This window comes from Caretta caretta, chromosome 1 (genome assembly GCF_965140235.1).
Source record: "Caretta caretta isolate rCarCar2 chromosome 1, rCarCar1.hap1, whole genome shotgun sequence".
NCBI lineage: Eukaryota > Metazoa > Chordata > Testudines > Cheloniidae > Caretta > Caretta caretta.
Window position 1 is genome coordinate 153,193,044 of NC_134206.1, and position 22,906 is coordinate 153,215,949.

General features: G+C 43.6%; 1 protein-coding gene across 1 annotated transcript in view; it reads left to right on the plus strand.

The window, feature by feature from the left end:
- The window catches only part of TSPAN7 (tetraspanin 7), a 192,600-nt gene that overhangs the window by 157,157 nt on the left and 12,537 nt on the right, over positions 1-22,906 (plus strand). The window contains exons 2-6 of the mRNA XM_048864268.2: positions 128-316; positions 2,052-2,126; positions 9,456-9,551; positions 11,752-11,907; positions 19,266-19,349. Coding sequence (XP_048720225.1) covers positions 128-316; positions 2,052-2,126; positions 9,456-9,551; positions 11,752-11,907; positions 19,266-19,349 — 600 coding nt within the window. The remainder of the gene's footprint in view (positions 1-127; positions 317-2,051; positions 2,127-9,455; positions 9,552-11,751; positions 11,908-19,265; positions 19,350-22,906) is intronic.

The following is a 22,906-nucleotide window of genomic DNA, read 5'->3' on the forward strand; positions in this document are numbered from 1 at the left end:
GGAACATATCCAGATACTAAAAAATAATTGTCACTGTGGAAAGTCAGTCAGTTCAAAATGGCCCTGCACTGATCCTGGGTGTTTTTTTCCAATAGGCTCTGACTATATTTCTCCTCTTGTTTTGCAGATCACAGGCGTTATTCTTCTCGCCGTTGGAGTCTGGGGGAAGCTCACTTTAGGCACATATATCTCTCTCATTGCCGAAAACTCTACCAATGCCCCCTATGTGCTTATTGGGACTGGTACCACAATTATTGTCTTTGGCCTGTTTGGCTGTTTCGCCACTTGTCGTGGCAGCCCATGGATGCTGAAACTGGTAAGTAAATCAAAAGAACTGTCATGTGGCATATGTGGAAATTGCTTAATCAATGTGCTTTTATTAAGCTTAAACAGATGTTAACTGTACCAGAGGCAAACAGAAAGGTTGTAATGACCTTAATGTTCACTAAGTGTCTCTCGTGCTTTTAAAAAAAAAAAAAAATCGCTTCACTGAAACCAGTCAATGAATCACTGACTTCTCTGCAGTATACAGGACTCTGTGATGGCAATAGTGCTACCAGGGAACCAGATGTATCATTACAGACTTATTAACATCAAAAATGGCACAGCTCTGTAGCTAATTTGAAACAGATTTTTCCCAGGGTGCTTTTTAATAATACAACATGGAATGTAGGGAATACCTCGATGGTAGCATTTAGTCTAATGCACACTAACTTTTCATTTCTGGCATCCTGTATTCACCTCTATAAAAATAGGTAGACACCAGAAAAGTAAACTCCCAGCAGTATGTCTGTCCATATTTCAAAAGCAGCACAGGGATTTCCTCACTCCAATAAGCTTTCCAATGCATCTCAAAATGTAAGGAAACTGTAGGTGGAGGGAAAAAATGCACAGGTGAGTTAGACATTATGCTTATATAAGAGCATTCAGGGACAAAATATATGTGATAATTGGGGGGGGGGGGAAATAGTAACGGTCAGGTTAATATGTGGTGAAAGTGAAGTGCGGCAGGGGGAATAACAGGACGGCATCTTCTGCTAGTGTTTTTCCCTAAAGATACGTCCTCTGACTGTCAGGGCTAACTGTGGCAGTCACTGTTCTGAACATGAAGCTTTATTTTGAACACCTGTATAAAAATTTTTAAATCATCTTTCTCCCGTCAAAAGAAAACAGGCAAATATTTGAGTTCTGCATTGTTTGTAGGACCTATCTTACTAGTCTTAGCTGCTTTGCTCTCCATTAAAAACAGTTCTCCCTTCTTCCTCCCCCCACCCCAAGCATTGAACAACTTTTCAAACTTTTCTGCATGACAGTTGAGATGAGATGTTCGAAAGATTAAGATGCAATTTCCTGTTAGAACGGCCTGTTTTGCATTGTTTGTCTTCTCAGTTATTTATTCATGTGTAGAAAAAAATCAGACCTAAACTGAAACCTCTCTTTTGCTCCCTCGCTTTTGTAAAGTTTGGTTCTAAATCCAGACTTCAGCCCTGATTCACTTGGTACCTATGATTATTGCCAGTGAAATCAATGGGACTACTCATGCACTTATGTATCTTGCTGAGTCAGGCCATATACCCCGATCCTGCAGTGAAATGTATGCAAGTGAACCCTGGTACCTTTGCAGAGTCCTGTTGACTTCACTGGAGTTCCACACAAATACAGAGAGTCTGCCTGCATTCATCTCACTGCAGTATCAGGGCCTTAACAACATGGGAACCACCTCTCTGCAGTGTGAATGTATGTTTAACTAACTAACTAACTAACTAAACTATATATATATATATATATATATTGTGCAACTGTCAAGAAATGTCATTTTATGCACATCAAACAACCTAATAATGGGAGAGTGTCCTGCAGTTATTGGTAGTTACACCACATGCAAGGTGTCCTATATCTCGCCCTCTAAAAACATTAGTTTTTTCCTGTCTTTAGAGGAAATCTGGAGGCAGAAGCTTAAACTCGGAATTGTTTGCATAAGAACTAAAAGGTTCAGACACAACTCTGCCCCTCACTCTGACTTGTGTTTTGTCTTGTTTCTTTGCTTTCAGTATGCCATGTTCTTGTCCCTGGTGTTTCTGGCAGAGCTAGTGGCTGGCATTTCAGGATTTGTATTTCGCCATGAGGTGAGTGGAAATGAATTTAGGTTATAAATGGCGCTGCCTCTCTAAGCAGGATTTGCTGAAGCCTCTCAGAACATGTACAATATACTGGTTGTTGACTTCAGCAATTCCATATGCATCATGAGTGATGTAGCTATTTTTCGGCAGTAATACGTGCAGCCCTCTAAAAATTGATATGATTCCAAATGAAGGGATTTAGCCAAAGCTTTGAGTCTTAGCTGTCTGATATTTACTCTGGAGCTATCTTTCTTTATATGTCCATCTTATAAGATCTTCTTTACCCTGTTACATATGCTGAGGTTTGCAAAATAGGTTAAATACTTTGCTTAGATACAGCTACTTCAGCCAGGGAGGCATTTGGTTGTGTAATGCAGAGAGGATTTCCGAGACTGCAAAGCCAAACCAAACTAGTTTCCTTGATGTTGTGTAAAATGTTTTTTTCTTTTCCAGTGTGCCACTGTCCTGAGAGTAGAGTGAGGCTAGAAATAGCTAGAGATAGGAAACTAGTTAGAAAGATGCCTTGTGAGAACAATACAGTCTGAATTTGTGGCGGCATTGTTACTTTGTCCATTTTACCTAGAACTGTCTTTGTTTTAAGCCCAGGATCTCATGCATCTTTTAAACTGAACCAGGACAGTAACTTTATAGTATCTCTTCCTCACGTCTTACTCATAGGAGAATTCTGAGCCAAAAAATTAAAAATTTTGCACCAAAAAAAATTAATATTCTATGCACAATATTTTAAAATTCTGCATATTTTATTTGTCAAAATGACACACTATAATCACACCAGTTTCATTTATTTTGGTAGTTTATTTCAAAATACCTGTCAGCAAGTATGTCCGTAACAATGCAGACAACAAAAAAGATCCAGGAAATGTTTGTTGAAAAATAGATTCCTTACTAGGCATATTAACACAGAACTTTGAGTAATAATTCATTTAAACTACAGTACACAAACATATTTCCCGCACCCCTCAAAAGCAGTTCAAAGGCTTGGGGGAGTCAGGGATAATGGAAAAAGAAAAGGAGTACTTGTGGCACCTTAGAGACTAACCAATTTATTTGAGCATAAGGTTTCGTGAGCTACAGCTCACTTCATCGGATGCAGTTGATAGATTTCCACTCCATACGGCTAAATGCAGTGCCTTGCATAATGACAGGATTCAGAGTAACAGCCGTGTTAGTCTTGCATCCGATGAAGTGAGCTGTAGCTCCCAAAACCTTATGCTCAAATAAATTGGTTAGTCTCTAAGGTGCCACAAGTACTCCTTTTCTTTTTGCAAATACAGACTAACACGGCTGTTACTCTGAAACCAGGGATAATGGAGGAGCTGAGGGAGAGGGAAGTAATTGCTGGGAAGGAGCCTGGGAGTGAACCTGGAGGGTTGTTGGGTCCTGCACCACTCCACCCCACCCCCGCACCCCTGGGGGTCCGGGCTGCCAGCCCAGGGTCCCGGCTGCTGGCCCCATGCCCTCAGGTCTGTGCAGGGCAGCAGCAGAGCCCCAGGCACGGAGTCGGCAGCGAACGGAGTCCCCGGCATGGGGCCAGCAACAGGATCCCGGGCGCGCAGAGCTGCAGTGGAGCCTAACGGTTAAATGTTTAACCAGTACAATTTTAATAGTTTAAACGTTTACTTTTTTAAAACATTATTTGAATCCCTAGACTCAATGTAATCACTCTACTAGCTCCTGTGACCCCCCAGAAGCAGTGTGCCCCATTCTGTCTGTGTGTGTGTGTCCCCATATCCCTTGCCTCCTCACCTGGCTCCATAGGCAGGAAGCTGTGAGGAAGGCAGCCTCTGACCCCTTCCTCTCCATGGCTGGCTGCTCCAGCCCATGAGCCAGCTGCCCTCTCTCCCGGTGCCACATCAGCACCTGGTGGGTGAAAGGTATAATTACAATTTTCCTTCGCCACCCTGTCAGAATCAATTATTGGGGGGCGAGGGGGGTGAAATATGTGGGGGACATTAATTCTGCGCTTGCACAGTGGTGCAGAATTCCCCCAGGAGTAATTTCTGTCCTTCTGTCTCTTTTCCCTTTGCCATATGTAGTCCTCTAGTACCCTGTTCTGCTGAAAGAGTGTCCTTTTTGGCTGTGATATTTCCCCCGTATGTTTCTTGTGTCTACCTTCACCAGTTGTAGATGGTTCCCGATTTGATTTTGAAATGCCTGTTCTTTTTTGCTGGGAAGGATGGGCAATCTTTTGTCAAGATCAAAAAAAGGCAACCTCCTGAATCTGCCACCAGGCTCTGCTTGCCTCCCAGTTCACATGTTCTCTGCGACATTCCTGAACTTCTCTAGCCTGGGGAGCAGTAGTTCCTTATCCAGAGGGCTCCAGTGCTGCAATGAATCAGTGCTGCTGCCAAGCAATGGGATTGGCATTGCCTTTTAATGCCCCCTACTTCTGCACAAAGCTCACCTCCCTCATATTGCCGGCTCACAAAAGGCAAATTGAAGGTGGAATTCCTCTTCTCTCTAGCTATTTTTATCTAATAGAGAACTGGCAGGTTATACTTCACCTTCCCTCCTGTACATTGGCACAAATCGCTCCTTTAGGTTTTCATACCATGGGCCCTTACTCCTCAAAGTATCCCCTTGCAAACCTAAACATGTAATGAATTTGGGGAAATAAAGCAGAAAATTGAAAGCTAGTTAATACTCTGTACTCTCCCTATTTCCACTTCCATTTTTGCTTTTGCTTCTCACATCACACTTCCAGCTGTTTGACACATTCCTCTGTTTAGCAGATGAACTCATTTGCACAGTGTGATCTTCTCCTGGTTGCAGAGCTAGCTGCACCTCTGTCCTCTCACTGATTCTATGAATGCATCCTTGCCGCTGTCAGACCTCATGCCTTTACCTATCCCAGATGGAATTCTGCAATTCTCCCACTCTTAGACCTCTCCCTGGGCTACAGGACGTATGTATCAACCATGCTTACTAAACAGATCCAACTATGATCCAACTGCAGGTCTTCCCTCTAGGGAGTTGGTGACCAGTGGTGTACAGTGATCGGACAGCCTTCTGAAAGCAAAGTATTGCTTATTTTAGCAGCAGAAACAAGGCTTTTGGAAGGACAGGGTTTTAAAATAACAAGGAGTACACATATATACATCTTACCTAAAGTCTCCCCATCCTCTGATGATAACCTAAGTAAGCCTAGCTTCTCCCAGCAGCTCCCTGAGTTTCCCTCTTCTTCTCTTTGAACAACTTTCCTCCCTCCCTTCACACAGCCTCCCCCACCGCCCCCCGTCCATGCTGCTTAAAAGAGAATGTCCCTTTTAAAATCTGCTATAGTTCTTTTGTTCTTCTGTCTTCCGAGCTTTGATCCTTCCTGGTCCAAACTGGTTTTGTGGGTGGGGTGTCATTTCAGATTGGGGGGAAGGCAACTTTAACCATGATTCCAGGGGCTACATAGGCACCTGAAAACTGTAGGGTTTTTTGCAGACAGTAATTTAGAAATTAGCTGACAGGAACACGAATTTCTATATAAAAAAGAAAATTAAATAAATATTAGACCCAGTTAGCGCTAATACTAACATGTTCTGACATCTTGTGTCAAATCACTTAAGGGACACTAGTTAGGTTTAAAATGTTAAAGTATATTCTTACTCTTGACTATAACAATTGAAACAATTGTAGAAAAATCTAGCTTATTTTATATCATTTAGGCTACTTACTTTTTGCTATTCACTAAGCTTGGAATAGATCATTTAACTTTTGGAAACATTCTCCTACCTGGGACTCTAGGGGTGTTATCATACTACAAATAATAGACTAGAAACTGACTTTAAACAGGAATGAAACCGACGCTTTTAAGTCACTTTCACATTATTGCTAACCCCAAATGTTTAAATATTATGAGTCAGGCTCACCAAAAATCATGAGACTGTCTTAAAAATCACAAGATTATGTAAAAATAATAGATTTTTTTTTTATTTGCCTTCTGCTTTTTGAGCCTTTAGGGTGCACTGGGGTCACATTTTGAAGCTTTCTCCACAGCCATGAGGGCTAGAAACTTACTTTTTCTTTAAGAATGAAGGTTGAAATCATCACATCTCCACTTGACTTCAGGAGCTGGGGCTTTAAGGAAAACAATAATTATCATTAGACTCATGACAAAATCATGAGTTGGCAACACTGCTTTCACTTCTGTTTTAAAAACTAGTTACTTTCCAGAAAGCTCTTAAGAACAACACTACAGTGATTTGAGTTGCAGTTCTCACAGGAGAATGTTTAAAACCAAACACCAAGAAAATTCCATATTTTAAAGCTGAGAAAAAAATGGAGTCTTCTGAGGTAGATCAGGGCACTGCAAACAGGAAAGGAAAATAAACAGGCACAGGGGCTCTGGGCAGCTCTTTCTCTTGAAAAAAATTGGAGGGTCAAATCTTCCAGTCCTTAATCAGGTAATACTTCTAATCCACTCATATATAATAACATGTGCTCATTAATTATACACTTCATACATAAATATCTGAGCCATCTTATCCAGGGCTACACATTTTATATGCATTGGCTCAGGGACTTTGCTTTCTGGCATATTCTGAACAACGCTGCGCACACAGATGGTGTCAGTGAATAAGAACATAAGAACGGCCATACTGGGTCAGACCAATGGTCCATCTAGCCCAGTATTCTGTCTTCCAACAGCAGCCAATGCCAGGTGCCCCAGAGGGAATGAACAGAACAAGTAATAATCGAGTGACCCATCCCCTGTCGCCCATTTCCAGCTTCTGGCAAACAGAGGCTAGGGACTCGATAATACAATATCATGGACAATACAAATCATGACAATAATAGTCGACTTTATGGACACACTTACTGTTCTTTGTTCTGGAATTGACCTGAATACAGCTGAAACCCTAAGAATTTGATGTATCATCATATCTGATATTTATACGATGCTTTCTCATTCCTTCTTTTTCTTGAACTCAGAAAAAAAAGACAGAACAAAATGGTTTTCAGTTACAATATAAAATTGCGCAGCAGTTGTTGCTCTATGGCCCAGCATGGGGCAGAACCTGCCACTCCTTTGCAGTTAAGTGATCTCTCATCTGAGTCTCATTCTCGCTCTTCATCCTTCTTGACCTCTGTGCTGCTTTTCATGCTGTCAACATGACATCCTTCCCAGTTGCCTGGGACCATTTCCTGGAGTCTCAGAGAACTGGCTGCCTTGGTTTTGCTCCCAGCTATCAGTCCTCTTTTCCCCCCTACCCTCCATCCTCAGCATGCAGTAAAGAGAGCGGCTGGTCCAGTGAATAGGGTGTCGGCCCTTAGAGACCTGGATTCTACTCCCCCCATGTACTTCCTGTATGATTTCAGGCCCCTGCCTTAGGAACAGAGTTTCAAAGGTTTTAGGCACCCAAAGATGCAGCGAGGCAGCTAGTGGGATTTACAAAGAACCTAAACTTCTAGGTGCTTTTGAAAATCCCACTAGATGCCTAAATACCTTTGAAAATCTGGCCTTTAGTCTATGTGCCTCAGTGCCCCATCTGTACAATGGGGATAACAGCACTGCTCTACCTCACCGAGGGGTTGTGAGGAGAAATATTCAACATTGTGGGGTGCTCAGATACTACGGTGATGGGGCCACATAGGTACCACAGGCAGAGGGGGAACTTCTCTATTCCACTGCTATCCCTTCCCTGGGTTTTGGCCCCTTCTTTTCACTCCTCCCCCTCACATTTCCCTCTTTTCTGATGTGACTTTGGCTCAGAGGGCTTGGCTGTATTTCTTCTGAGTCCTAAGTTCCCTCTAAGCTGCACAGCTGACTATTAAGCCCTGATGCCTCTCCCCCAGCATGGACCTGCTGCGTCAGGGAGAGGTGCCCCTCCCCTCCGGGCCCAGCATGGACCTGCCCCGGACTTGCCGCAGCCAGGGGAGAGGAGTCCCTCCCTTGGCTTGGCCTGGCCTGGCCTGGCCCAGGCCCACCGGAGCTGCAGGAGCAATGAGCCCCTCCCCGGCCCGAGCTGCTGCAGTGAGAGTGGGCTGGGGGGAGTCTTCTCACGGCATCGCAGCCCCAGGGCAGCCTGCACCCCAAATCCCTTGTCCCCAGCCCCACCCCAAAGCCCGCACCCGCATCCCCAGCCTCCGCCCCCTCCTGCACTCTGAACCCCTCATCCCCAGCCCCACCCCAGAGCCTGCACCCCCAGCCAGAGCCCTCATCCCCCCACATCCCAACCCTCTGCCCCAGCCAAGAGCCCCCTCCCACACCCCAAACCCCTCATCCCCGGCCCCACCACAGAGCCCTCACCCTTCCCCCCCACACCTCTACGCTCTGCTCCAGCCCTGAGCCCCCTCCCACACTCCAAACCCCTCGGCCCACCCACATGAATTTTGTTATGTGCACCAATATGAAGGTCATCTGTCACACATCACCTCCATATTGGTGCACATAATAAAATTCATTCCACACATGGACATAAAAAATTAGAAGGAACACTGTCTGAGTCCCCTGCGTTCTCTCTTCAACACCCTCCTTCTCCCCTGGCCCCCTTCCCCTAAAGGAATCCCTGTTTTACCAGCTCATCTAAGGACTTCCAGATCCGTAATTTAATTACCAGCCCTTTCTTATCTTAAAATCACCCTGCCTCTGTTTGTAAACAAAATACTGACTCCCTGCCCCTGGGCAAGAGCTGAGACCAGCCCCTCTCCCCTGATGAACTCACATTGCACACTCAGGCTGCAGGGCAGTTAAGAGCTCTGCCTGGGGCTAGGACATGAACCAGGAGCCAGAGCTCCTTTATGAAGCTCCCCTCTGCCCCTCCTAAATGGTGCCCCCTGTTTGCAGGTTGGATCAAGACAGATGAAATCATCAGAGCTAATAGTTTTGACATTGTCCCTTAACAACTCAAGTTTTTCCTGAGAGTTGGCTGTCTTGAGCTGTGCTTTTCCATCCTGCTTGTTTTTCAAGTCAGCCTTCTGACTGAGCTAAACTAATATATTCATACAGTAAACACCCCAATAACCAGACTATCATATAGTATTCATAAATTGTCACAGGGCAGCTCCCAATCCATCCCAGCTGTTTTCAAAGATCTAGCAATTTGGTGATCTATTGAAAGAGTCCATGGTTGCAAGTGGCAATCTTAAAATGCCATCAAAAGGACTTGTGAAATGTTAAAGGAGAGCTTTTTAGACTCTGAATATACACTCCAGAAAGAGTGGCAAAAGGAACATACACTCGCTCTGATTTGGCTATCCTGCTAAGGTTGGAAATGGGTAAATTTTTTGGAAAGACTCGGACTGAAAGCTTGTGTATTTAAATGCCCATTCCATATGCTGGTCACTTATAAAATATCACATTCTCTGGCTTCTTCCTCTTAGATCAAGGACACTTTCCTTAGGACATACACTGAAGCTATCCAGAATTACAACGGCAATGATGAGCGAAGCCGCGCAGTGGATGACGTACAACAGAGTGTAAGTTTAAAATAGCTATTTGTAAAAAGGTGTAAACAAAATCTATTCTTGTTTGCTCACGAAACATGAATTGCCAATGGCTCAAACATCTGTGGTAGTAAGTTATGTTTTAGGGGCTAAACTGATTACATCGGTTTTCAGCCTGCATTCCTTCCACCCCCACAGCTGCTACTGATTAGCCCTTCGGGGTGTTGGTTCCAGTATTCAATACCTAGAATGGAGAGACAGGATTCTGAACACCTGGGGTGAAATGCTGGCTCCAAGTGGGTGGGAGTTTTGCCGGTGACCTCAATGGTGCCTGGATCGCCTCTTTGGTATTTACTAGCCACAGAATAACCAGTCTATCCAAGGGTGCTCTGTTCTTGTTTGGGACACCATACTGTCAGTATCCTGGATGAAAGAGTCACCACCAGAAGACAGTATTTCACACACTATATTGCCATGGCATCTAGCAGGCATCTGCTGACAACTGCTACTTTGTAAAACCAGTTTAATTCACCCCGAATCTTGGGCTTGGTCAGTATTAGAAAACTTACAGCCTTGTAACATAATCAGTTTAAAATCAATCTAGTTATCCTGGGGCAAACCCTTAATATGGACTCATTTAAGCTAGTCTAAATTACACTTAAGATGATCTAGTTTAATGTAGAAACTTCATTTTACATGTATTTAGTTAAACACAATGCAAGTTTTATAATGCCCTTGTGCTAGTCTTTAGTTGTTTGGTGTTTAGTTGGGATCATAAAGTGTGAGCAGTTCTTATTCTAAAGGGGCTCTGCCAGTAGCATTATAAAGATTTACAAATTCAAACATGATTAATCAGGATTTGGTAATCTAGCATCCTGTTTAGCTGATAACCTATAGCAGTTCTCTTTACAAAGACAATGAAAGGCCTGGAAAATAAAACCTATCAAGAAAGGTTAAGAGAACTGGGCATGTTCCATTGGGAGAAAAGACGGTGAAGGACAGATATGACTGCCTACAGTTGCTCCACGAGATGTTTTCAAACAGGTTATTGTCCTTCCAAAACAAAGACGGAATAAACAATAGTGGAGGAAAAGATGCAGCAGGTTTTAAAAATGGAAGTGAGGCTTTAATTATAAGAAGAATTTGGCAGTGGAACAAGATTACCAAAAGGACGGTGCTTTTTCTCACTTGAGATATTTGGGGCTAGACTAGACACCCAGGAATCATGAAATCCATTCTGTCACAATGCAGCAGGATGTACCTACATGGTCCACAGAAGGTTCTATGGCAGGTAAGTGGGAGACTGCCACAGCCTTCCAGCCAGAGTGCTCTGCATGAGGAAACATCACAACAGGGCGAGATAAACAATTGAAACTAATACTGGATAAACCACATAAATGCAGCCAAATCAAGTGACCAGAATGCAGAGTTATACTGTTTAAATGTTACTTCCGGTCCTACCCATTATTGACTAACCTAGATACTTTTGTGTCATCAGTCAGTTCTTCCATCATGGAAAAATGTTCATTCCATCTGTAGCACTGGTCCTAGTACTGATCTACAGGGCACCCCACTTATAATATCTTGCCACGCTGAGAATTTGTCAATTATTCCTCATCTTTGACAGGCTTTACCAGTTTTTAAACTAGAATAGGACACACCTCCCACCCTTCCAAAAGCATTTTGAAAATCTAAACGCAACAGTTCTGCTTTTATTTGCTATTTTGTTAACTCTTTTAACGAAGTCTTATGAGTTAGAGAGGCTTGATTCACCCTTTTAAACCTGTACTGCTTTGTCTCTCTTTGTGGTCCCCCTACATGCTTTATAACTCTCTCATTTTTCTCAGATGTTTTTCCTATTACCAAGGGAAGGCTTTTCAATTTAGATTTCTCAGGATCATGCTTAGCACCTTTTTTAAAAGATAGGTACATTGTTGGCCTTCTCCCCGTCCTCCAGTATAGTAGTGTTTGCTGATGGTAACTTACCTATTTTTGTCAGTAGTTCAACTACTCCATTCTTCAGTATAAGCAGAGAGCCCCATCCTGTTCCCACTGAAGTAAGTGGGAATTAAGCTACTGACTTCTGTGTGAGCAGAATCAGACCCAGGCTTATTTGGAAAATAAGTCTCAGTGAGAACCCTTGGTCTGACGTCACTCTGAGAGGTAAGATCTGAAATTATTCCTATGCTTCTTTTAACACTGGCTTCTTTTATTATCTACTTTTTCTTTGCAGCTAAGATGCTGTGGCATTCAGAACTACACCAACTGGAGCACGAGCCCTTACTTCTTTGAACACGGTATTCCCCCAAGCTGCTGCATGAACGCCAGTGACTGCAATCCCCAGGATCTGCGCAATATGACTGTTGCTGCCACTAAAGTGAACCAGAAGGTACAGGCCACTGTGTGCCAAAGGCAACTGAGATGCAACCATCCGGTGAATTAGTTCGCACATTACTACATATAGTGTCATTGAAGTGCGGTTTCTGCCTAGCGATATGAAGAGTGTTGAAACTGGGAATGGAGAGGTGGATAAGATTGCCCACTGCTTGCCACCAAACGCTTAAATTGACATTTCTGAAACAAGCAGACACAGAAACCCAACCGGTGGGATGTGAACTCACTTCCCGTTCCCATCACATTTGGTCAGGTACAGCATCTTGCACAGAGGCAAAGCTGGCAAAACTGTTTAAATACACAGAAGTGATGCAGCTGACCTCGATACTTATGTCAATCAGCGGTACTCATTCTCACTGACTTCCCCCTCCCCCCCAAACTTGTGTTCTGTCAGAAATTTCAGGCATTGGATGCTAACAGTTAGCCCAAACAGAGAAAATAGGGATGATTGACATGAAGCGTTGTGGGGTAGTGAGATATGTTTGCTGTGCCCCTTCTAATCTCATTGGATTTATACTGCTGCAGGCAGAACAGAGCTAACATTGACCCCCCTCCTCACCTTCAAAAAGACGATTGAGAGAGTAGTATCGAGAGAGAGTGAGTGAGAAAGCAAAACAAATAAATTAATAATAGAATAAAAATGCAGAAAATGTGAAGAAAAGAGGGAAAAAAGGGGAAACAATGCAACATATAGAAAATACACCCCTACTACTGTGTTGTGCAAGGAGACATTCATTGCTGGCACAGAATTTCTTTCCTGTTGACTTTTTGCATAAGATTTTCAAGAGAGGTAATAAATTGTTCATAAAGGGAATAATCCTGATGCAAAATTAAATCTTGATATAACCCCATTGACTTCGGTGGTTACAGCAGAGATGAATTCGCCCCAGTACGTTTCATGATTTATTTCTCTTGTCATTTCTCCTGTATTTCCAGTGTAACTGTTAACACAAGAAATTATTTGTATGTAACAGAAAAATGCAGAAATGGTTGGTTGTGTTCTATTTTAATCTTTTTCAGCTGGTACTGTAACTCAACTGCATGTCCATCAGGGACTTGGAGATGGGGACTGAGGTCACATTTACGACTCTGCCTTTGTAAAACAGTCAAATAGAGTGTTTTTCCAGTCCATACCAAGAAGAAGGATAATACTGGATTAGCTTTCACTAACCTATCCTTCAGTCATAATAGCCTAATGTGAGCCAATCAGTGCTAATGGATTTGGAACAGGGATGATGTCAGTCTATTGTGAAACTTGAAATAATTGCCATCAATGTAATGTTGCTGTGTTGGCTGAGTTTAAATGATTTGCAGAGACATTAATTTACACTCATTAATTAGTGCCAGATTCTGTGTTTTGTAGACAGGGAGGAGGGGAAAGTGCAGTGGGGCTGAGCTGCACCAGGAGGAATTCTGACTGAGACCTGGTCTACACTACATACTTACTTGGGTATAACTACATCGCTCAGGGGTATGAAAACTCCTCACCCCTGAGTGACGTAGTTATACCGACCTAACCTGCCCCCCTATGTAGACCAGCATTCACTCTCACTTCACAGAGGTCCAGTCTTTGTTTTATCTTTAATTTTATTATTTTCAACCAGCCCTTACCCATAGAGTCTCTATTTCTGAAGTAGCTGACTTGATTATTTTGACAGAATTGTCCACAGATAGTTTGAAGGTCTTGTCCACATTTGAGAAATCGGTTTCAGTTGCCATTTAAATCAAAGACTTAAAGAACTCTCTCTGCTTGGGAGCTGTCCCAGATCTTTGAGTTGCTCAAAGAAACTTGAACAAGGTGGGCTATTTCTGAGAGATGGTAGGGGAATAGGAACAAAAGCAAAGCAAAAGGAGTTGTGATTGGTCGAGTACTGTAGCTTACAGGGAAGGAACAGCTTTGATGGTCTCTGAACAGACAGGTCGCAGGCTTCGTGAATTTTTGGTTATTGCCTGTGACCTGACATTTACTAAAAATAACTGTGATAAAATCTTAATCTTATTTATGATACTCGTCTGTGTATATATTTATTTTTTTTTTTGCAGGACTGGGGACATACAGGTCCCTTTGTTGTAGAGGTCTCTCTCCCTCTCTCTCATACTCTCACACACACAGATTAAATACATTTGAAATGCAGTCTTTTCCCTCATCTTCAAAAAACAGTAATAGGAACAGGCTTCAAAAAAGGTTAAGTAAAATAAGTTACTAAAAGATCACAAAGAGTACAAATGAATTACCAATGGAGGCCTATTCAAGTGGTCTGACCACCCGGCTGGAGGTCAGAAACTCCTGGACTGTGTTTACCACCTCTGCTACTGATTAGCTAAATGACTTTGGGAAGTCATTGAGGGCTAGAGTCACAAAAGGACCTAGGCATGTAACTGTCGCTTTAGGTGCCTAGATTCCAGAATCAGACTCTGCTGGAATTCACAAAGCCCCCATCCAGCTGTTTGAAAACTGCGTGTAGGTGCCTAAACTCTCTCAATGCCTGACTTTTTCCAGGAAAAGTTCTTTAGACACTTATTTTACTCCATCCGAACACATCGATGCAGCCTCACTGTAGGTGTCCGGACGTTTAAGTCACAGAGCGATTCGTGAAAAGAAGATATGTCTTCCTCCGCCTGATTGGCCTGTGGGGCCCGATCTGTTAAGTGTGCTCAGAGCTCGCTTGCTGGATTGGGCCCTGTATGGTGACATGCACAGAACAGCAGGGGAAGGGAGAGGACAGCCTCCCTCACAACTGTTAGCCCAGGGGTTTAGAGTACCTACCTGAGGTGGGTAAGACCCCTGGTTCAATTGCTACCTCCACCTCAGAGGGGAAGAAGGCATTTGAACAGGGATCTGCCATTTGTCAGGTGAGTGCCCTCGCCATTGGGATATAAGAAAAGGAGTACTTGAGGCTCTCTAGATGTTGGTCCCCCTCAGTCTCCCCGTCTCCTGTTCCATTGTGAATAAATCATTAAAAAATTCATTGGAGCAGGGTGACAGGACCCTGGGTCTCCCACCTCCCAGGTGAGTGCTCTGCCAGGCTACAGCATCATCCTCATGTGTGTGCTTTCTTGTGCGCTCTCTCTCTCTCTCTCCGACCCAAATGACTTCTTCAGGATTTATTCACAGTGGAACAGCTGAGGGAGCCCCACCTTAGAATACCCTGTAGCCCAGTGGCCAGGATACTCACCTGACAGGTGGCAGATCCCTGCTCCCCCTGAGATAAAGGGGGGACTTGAACCAAGGGTTTCCCACATCTCAGGTGACTACCCTTACCACTGGGCTAAAAGTTATGAGAGAGGTCTCCACCCCCACCCCCCAGCGTCTTGTATATTTAAAAAAAAGAAAAAAAAGGCATGGGCACCTGATGCCAAGAAAGGCAGCTGTGAATCCGAAACAGAGGGAGGCACCTCCCTGCAATCTGATTTAAGCGCTAAACTTCCTAAGAAGGGCGGGGCTTGGGACACCTCTCTTCCATTGGCTAATTTAGGCTGCTCCCCACCTAGCATGCTGGCTTTTGTAATACCATTCTGAAGCACGTATCTCTCCCCATTCATTTTATAGGGAACCTGCATGCCTAACCCAGGCTTTGGAATCCCAGTGTTTTTTTCCTAGGCACCTAAAAGTTAGGTATGGTGATGCCGAATGAATTTAGCCCTAAATCTCCGTGTCTGGTTCCTCATCTATTAAATGAGGCTAACTCTGAGATGTCATTAGGATTCGCTAACCAAAGTGCATTACAAACAAATGCTGAGCATTATTTTTCTCTAAAATAAAGGAACAAGAATAGGGATGCAAATGAAGTGGTAGTTGCTAAATAGGATTCCCCTGTGGCGCCCTCTCTCCCCCCCCACATACACACACACGCACGCACAATAGCTGCATGGTTATGATATACCGAATTTTTCAGGTTTGTTTGGTAATGTCTGCACCGCTCTTGAGGGTGCACCAGTTCTGAGTGTGAACAACAAGGACTGAGCACTTAAATCATAATCATACAATAAATTGCCAGAAACAGTAAAGTATGATGTCCTGGAAAACCATTCTACAAACAAGGAGAATGAGTAAAGATATCTTACTAGCATGAATTTTTTAACAAGTAAGACTTAAAGTCTCTCTCAAAGTACCATAACTGTTAGCTGTTACATCTTGTGCTGGCTATTGAACAGAATAGATTTGTGAACCTTTGGGAAAGCCTGGAAAAATATGAAGCCACATTTGGCAGAATGAAAGAATTGTTTGAAATATCTAGCCTCGTTTCATAATATTTAGGACATACAACCATAGTTGCTTGATATGTTAAACGAGTAACCTTGAAATGATGTATAGTATAATGCTGCAAGATGTAATTAGGGATTAATATGTGTGTTGAAACATCTCATAACTGATTTATGACTGCCCTGCTCTTGAGTTACTCTTAACTTTATCTACCACTTCATTACTCTGAGGATTAAAAAAAAATGTATTTCATATTACAAAAGAGGTTCAAGAAATCATGTAATCTAGGTCATGAATGACCTACATTTAACAAAGGGCATTTTCTTCTTCTTCTGACCACTAGTGTGCAGTATAAGGCCCTGATATCCTCTAAGAACATGCTTAAGAGTTTGCAGGGTTGGAGCCTGTTTATTCACTTGCATCTGTATGATGAATAGACTCATCACACCGCATAGGCACTGACTTTTTATTTTTTCCTGGTGGGTGCTCCGCTCCGCCTCCTCCCCCGAGGTCCACCCACCCAGGTCCTCTCTGCTCTTAAGGCCCCTCCCGAGCACCTCCTGCCTGCTCCTCTGATCCTTGGCCAGCTCCAGGGCCCCCACTGCCCAACAGCTGATCAGCAGCCAGACCCCGGGCTGGAGCCACTGTAGCCGGTGGGTGCTAAGCACCCCCTATTTTTTTTCCTGTGGGTGCTTGAGCCGCGGAGCACCCACAGAGTCTGTGCCTATGTCACACTGGCAGTGCTGGAGTCAAGACTGAGAAAGGGGAGCCAAGTAGAATTTCACTCTTGTCTCAGCTTCCTATAGAACTGACACAGATCTAACATCTACCCTAAAATACCGCTTCGAGTGGCCTCAGTTTGAGAATAAGTTCTTGCTGGGTTTGGGGAGAAAAGATGGGTTGTTTTGTGTGTGGCTTGGTGGGGTTTGTATCAGGGGGAAAAGACGGACTCTTTGTTCCTGTGGTTTTCAGTTAGTGACTTGGATTCCTTTAAATACCTGAAACTGGAAAAGCTAATTGCAAGCACATTTTGGAAAAAAATAATTTAAGAAAATATATGTATTGAGAAAGAGAGACGGATCTCAAAAGCATGTCCAGGAGAAGGACATCCTATGCATGCAAATTCTCTGCCTCCTACCCTAACTTCTAAAGGCCACGTATTGAGGTGGGGGGAGAGTGGCTCTGATGGGATCGAGGTCTGGACTGTAGACCAGGAATGTGTATTTGAAGGGGGAGAGGGCTTGTTTGTTCTTTTCCTCTCAAAAAAAAAAAAAAACTCAAGGAAACAGTCGAACCGCCCCCCGCCCCCCCAAAAAACCCCAAACCTTCAGTACTGTCATATATTAAAAGTAATAAACCATTCCAGACCATGCCTGGTACCTTTAGAGGGACACTGCCAGGCAGGACACCTCCCTACACATCCAAGCCATGTTTATTTTAAACAGCAGCATGTTCCGAAATAGGCTAGTGTTACAGATGCTAAAGCGCCCCCTCCTGGCCAGGCACTAGAACTGCAATGAACAGAATCAAGGCCTCGTTTGCTCTGGATCCCATGGGTGTTTCAAGCTTCTGGAGCCTCATCAGGTTGCAGCACCAGTTTCTCCCTTGGCCTGTCTGGCACATTTCCTAGCCCTAACTCGGTCTGTCATCCCTTTCCCAGATATGGGGCTCTTCGGCCCACATGCCCTTGACCCCCAGCACCAGCGCTGACCCCCAGGATGCCCCAGTTACTTAAACACACCCTTCTCCCAGAACTCCCCTCAAAGGTGTGAAGCTTCTGGTTACTGTGTAACTCTCAGGGGCATGTAACGGTTGTGGAGTAGTTAGCACAGAGAGGCACTCTCTGCACAGAGTCTAACACATGTATGCTTTTACTTAATCATATAAAAGCAGAGGAGAGAACAGCTCGTACCAAACAATAAGCATCTTAAACTACAATGTCCCTCACTAGTTCACCCTTCTCTTGTGAGTCCTTGGGGGACCATCTAGGTCCAGGCACGTAGGGAGTCCACTGCTTCAGGAGGTGGTATATGCTGGGTTGCTTCTCCCTACTGAACTGAAGAAAATGCCCCTTCCCCACCCAGAAGACCAGCCCCTGCCCTTTTGAAACCTTTGGCCCAGGTGACACCCATGCCAGCTTCCCCCTGTGGACACAAATCCCTACCAGGTGATTTCATTGCCAAGGTGACTTCCCCCTACTAAACCAGTTCTGCTGCGTAGGGACCGTCTGTTGTCTAGAAGAGTGAATAGATTTCCAGCAGTTTAGGGTCTTAGAGTCAACTATCCTCTATTGTTCTTTTGCCACCAGCCTTTGGCATCTTAATCAATGTGGAGACAAATAGACCATAGCGAAGGCAAAAGGCTGGGCATTCAGAATGGAGTTTGCAGCTTGACACAGGCACATAAGATACGTCTACAGTGCAATATTGTTAAAAACCTGCAGTGCCAAATGTCAGAACCTGGGTCAATTGACTCGGGCTTGCGGAACTTGGACTGCGAGGCTAAAAATAGCAATGTAGATGTTCCAGGTCGGGCTTGAGCCCAGGCTCAGAGACCCCCCCACCCCCCTTGCAGCTTTTTGGAGCCTAGACTCCAGGTGGAGCCCAAATGTCTACACTGCCATTTTTAGCCCTGCAAACCAAGTCCTGTGAGCCCAAGTCAGCTGGCACGGGCCAACTATGGCCATGCCGTGAGTCTTTGATTGCAGTATAGACGTACTCATAAGGGTTCGTAATCTCTCACACAATTCATAAATTGTACAGATATATTCCCAAATTGTCACAGCAATCATGATTAATTTCTACTGCCTGTAACTTGTCAGGTTCTGCTTTGTTTTCAGATCGACTCTATTGAGGCCGCCTTTTTTTTTTTTTAGTATCAAAAAGATTTTCCTTAATACAGCAGTGTCTTATTTATTACAGCATCACATTAGATGTCTTTCCCATTTGAGAAAATTTGTTTCTAAAACGTACTGCTTCTGTCTTCACGATTATTGGGTACACTCATCACTTAACAGGAATAGTTATTAAATAAGTTAAAATGTTGTTGGAAGTCATGATAAAAATACCCAATTTCTGACTGAAGCCAAATGAAATGGGGGAAGGGGCACACACGCTTAAAGGCTGATTATGTTTGTCTTTGTTTTACAGGGCTGTTATGATCTGGTAACCAGTTTTATGGAGACAAATATGGGAATCATAGCTGGAGTGGCTTTTGGAATTGCATTCTCACAGGTATACAATTATACTACATGAACTAGGTGGGTTTTTTCTCTCTTTTCTTCTTCCCCTGACTTCAGGGAAGGATTATAATAAGGGACAGAGCTTAGAATGCTTATTAGTCCTTTGGTCATCTGTTCATTGATTTTCTTTTTTCAACTTAAATGCAGTTTCTCCTTGGGAATATGCAGTTATGATTCAACTAATGACTAGCTCAAGGAAAATCACTTGTCCCTCTGTTGGGTCAAACAGAGGTTAACCCAATAAAGCATTGTTTTAAATGGAGCATAAAAAACTCAAAAGCTAAATAGCTGATCCTTATGTTGGATAGGCTTTTCACTCTTCAGGCTTTCTTTTTTAAAGATCTTGTTATAAAATTCAAAGATCTTTAAAATAAGAACATAGTTTTTGAATGAGCCAGGCTAAATTCGTTTGGTTTGGTTTGGTTTTTATGTGGTGACCCAAACTATTTGCCTATTTCAGCTTCACTGTAAAAAGAAAAAAGTTCAGGGTGGGAGAGAAGTAACTGTCAAACGTGTTAGTCTCTAAGGTGCCACAAGTACTCCTTTTCTTTTTGCTAAAACTCTGTTCATTCTGCTAACTTTTCTAAAAAAAACAAAAACAAAACCTTTTGATTTTTGTGAGGAGAGACCCCTTAAATCAACGTAGGAGTTCAGTTTCCCTAGCTACAAAACAACAGCACAGCTGTAAGGAGAAAGATGCCAAAACCACAGTCTAAAAGCCACACTTTTCATGATACATTTTGGCATGCGGAGGATTCAGGGAACACTAGGAAGCTGGCTACGGCTCCCTGACTTTCAAACTGCCCTGGCCCTGACATTGGTTAAAGAAGCCTAGTGACAGTTCTAACTTATTGTTGTGAGCTGGGTGAAATTTTGGGTTGAGTTAAAACCCCAGTGAGATTGATAGGTATGAATTTACCCTTCAATTAACATTACTGTAAGCATAAGCTCCAATGTAAAACAAAAGGTACGTGTGAACCTGCCCAGGAGTTTTTGACTGAATATTGTTTTGGGTAGGGTATTTGCATGTAGAGATCACACAGAAAGAGAGGACAAAAGTACAGAGAGGGAGGGAGAGGCAAGAAAGCCAAGCAGTGTCCTCTAAGTACAGTGTGACCCTGGAAAAAGCTAGAGAGCTTTTGAGTCTGATGTTGACGAGAGGGTTGGGGGCTGTAAGCTAAGGGGTTGGCTACACTTGCGAGTTACAGCGCATTAAAGTAGCCCCGGGTGCCCTCGCTCACTACCCATCCACACTGGCAAGGCACATAGAGGGCTCTGACTCTGCGGCTAGAGCACTCCTGGTACTCCACCTTGGCAAGTGGAATAACATTTGATGTGCCTCGGCTGCAACGCCCGGGCGTCAGTATGAACGAGGTGTTGCATTACTGCGCTCTGATCGGCCTCCAGAAACATCCTATAATCCCCTTAAGTCAAGTGGCCACTCTTGTCATTGTTTTGGAATCGCTGCAGGAATGCAGATATGCCCTTTCAAAGCTCCATTTCTGACAGCCGGCTGCTTATCTACTCTGAGACAAAGCAACCCATCAGTGTGGAATGCTGTGTGTGAGACAGAGAGAGAGGCGGGGGGAAGGGGAGTCTGCTGCTGTCCGAATTTACAAGACAGCATGCTGACATGCTCTCAGCCCCCCCAAACCCACTCTCTCTCTCCCCCCACATACACACAACACACTCCCTGTCACACTCCACCCCACCCCCAACCCCCATTTGAAAAGCACGTTGCAGTCACTTGCATGCTGGGACAGTTGCCCATAATGCACTGCTCCCAATGCCGCTGCAAGCACTGCAAATGTGGCCATGCCAGTGCGCTTGAAGCTGTCAGTGTGGACAGACTGCAGTGCTTTCCCTACTGCGCTCTACGAAGTCTGGTTTAACTCAAAGCGCTCTACATCTGCAGGTGTAGCCATGCCCTAAGAAACTGCTCATTTTGTTCTCAGTTCCTTCTGCACTCAGAGAAGCAGGATTTTGTGCATTCCTTGTAAATAAACAAGATTCCATCAAAGAAAATACCAGACTCCATCAGTTTCTACTTTCAGCTGGAACATCCCCAGAGCCCAAACTCTGACTAGCTATTTGGGTCGAAAAGGAGCAAAGACTAGTTAAAAGAAGCCTAGGGACCGCTCTAAATTATGAAAGCTGCTTATGGTGCTTACACCAGTGAAAACCAGGAATACTACCTGCATCTTCCACAAAATCTTGATCCTTCTTTGTAGTAATCACTTGCCTCGAATGGTGAGAATCCCCTCAAAATGTGCAGAAATAGGAGAAAGAAAACCACATTTAGAAGCCCAGTGCCAAACCATTTCCAAAACAGGACAGTGAGGTGCATGCACATTCATGGGATTAAACTACTTCCATCTGAGCGAGTATTTGCCTTCTCTCTTCTAGACCCAGAACAGGTTGACTGTAAACACTACACTTGAAAGTTATCATTACACCTGGCATTTGCTTTGGTCATTTAATGTGAAAAATCCAGCATCAGGCTTTTTAGAAGTGTAAACCTTTTTGATGGCATGAGGCACCACATTTTAAAATATTTGTGCACTGCTTTGAAAATGGGAAGTGCCATATGAGTTTATTCTGCTTCACCTTAAAACACATGAATTCAGTCAATGTGCTGCAGGTGAAGACCGTGCTCTCATCTGCTAAAAGACCAGCAACACTCTCCTCTTTTGACTGTAGTTTACTACAGTGTAGCCCCTTTCTCTTTTCTTTGCTTGACTTGCACATCCTGTCATTCTGTGGCAAATTGTAACAGGGAGTATGACTGTCCATTATAGAGGTTCAACAGTGTGAACAGACTTTGTTAAAACTGGGGGAGTGAAGTTAGGAGTGACTTATGCATGGCTACATGTTTTGGTTCAAGAAAAAGAATTCTCTGTACTGTGCCATGGTTGTAAGCTTCAGTATTTTTGAGCATTATTTAGTTTAGAATATTGTCGTATTGGGCAATGTTTCTATGATTTTATTTTAGTCAAATCCCTATTAACAAGTTTCATTGCTTTGCTGAATCGAGCCTATCTCTAAATTCTTTAGTATAATTGCTTCCAAGTATTGAGGAAAGCTTTTAGCAGATCCATTATCCACAGAAACCCAGGCTCAGGTAGCCTGAATTGGGTTAGTTGGATTAAGACTTCTGACTGACTACTCTCTCTTGGATGTTACTGTCTGTTCTTTGTCACCAGAAGACCATGATGTCTTTGCTAAAGAACCACACTAACATTTTCTTGTCTGAGTCTTGATTGTGAGGAAACCTCATGCTTTGGTTCTGCATTCTGTGCTGATGGTCAGTTGTACCTGAACCATCTCAAAGCATTGACTCATCCTTCAAACAGACATACAGCAAACCCTCGGATATTAGAACTTTAAGAAGCCAGAAGATGTGATAGCACTAGCTTGTTACTACTGTATTTCACTTCTTGACAACCAGTAGTAGTCAACTTGTTCTTGTTCCTAACCTTGATGGCACCATTATAAAGTGCTCTCTGTACTCTATCTGAATCTGGTTTTAGGTAGTCAGAATTGTGTTCA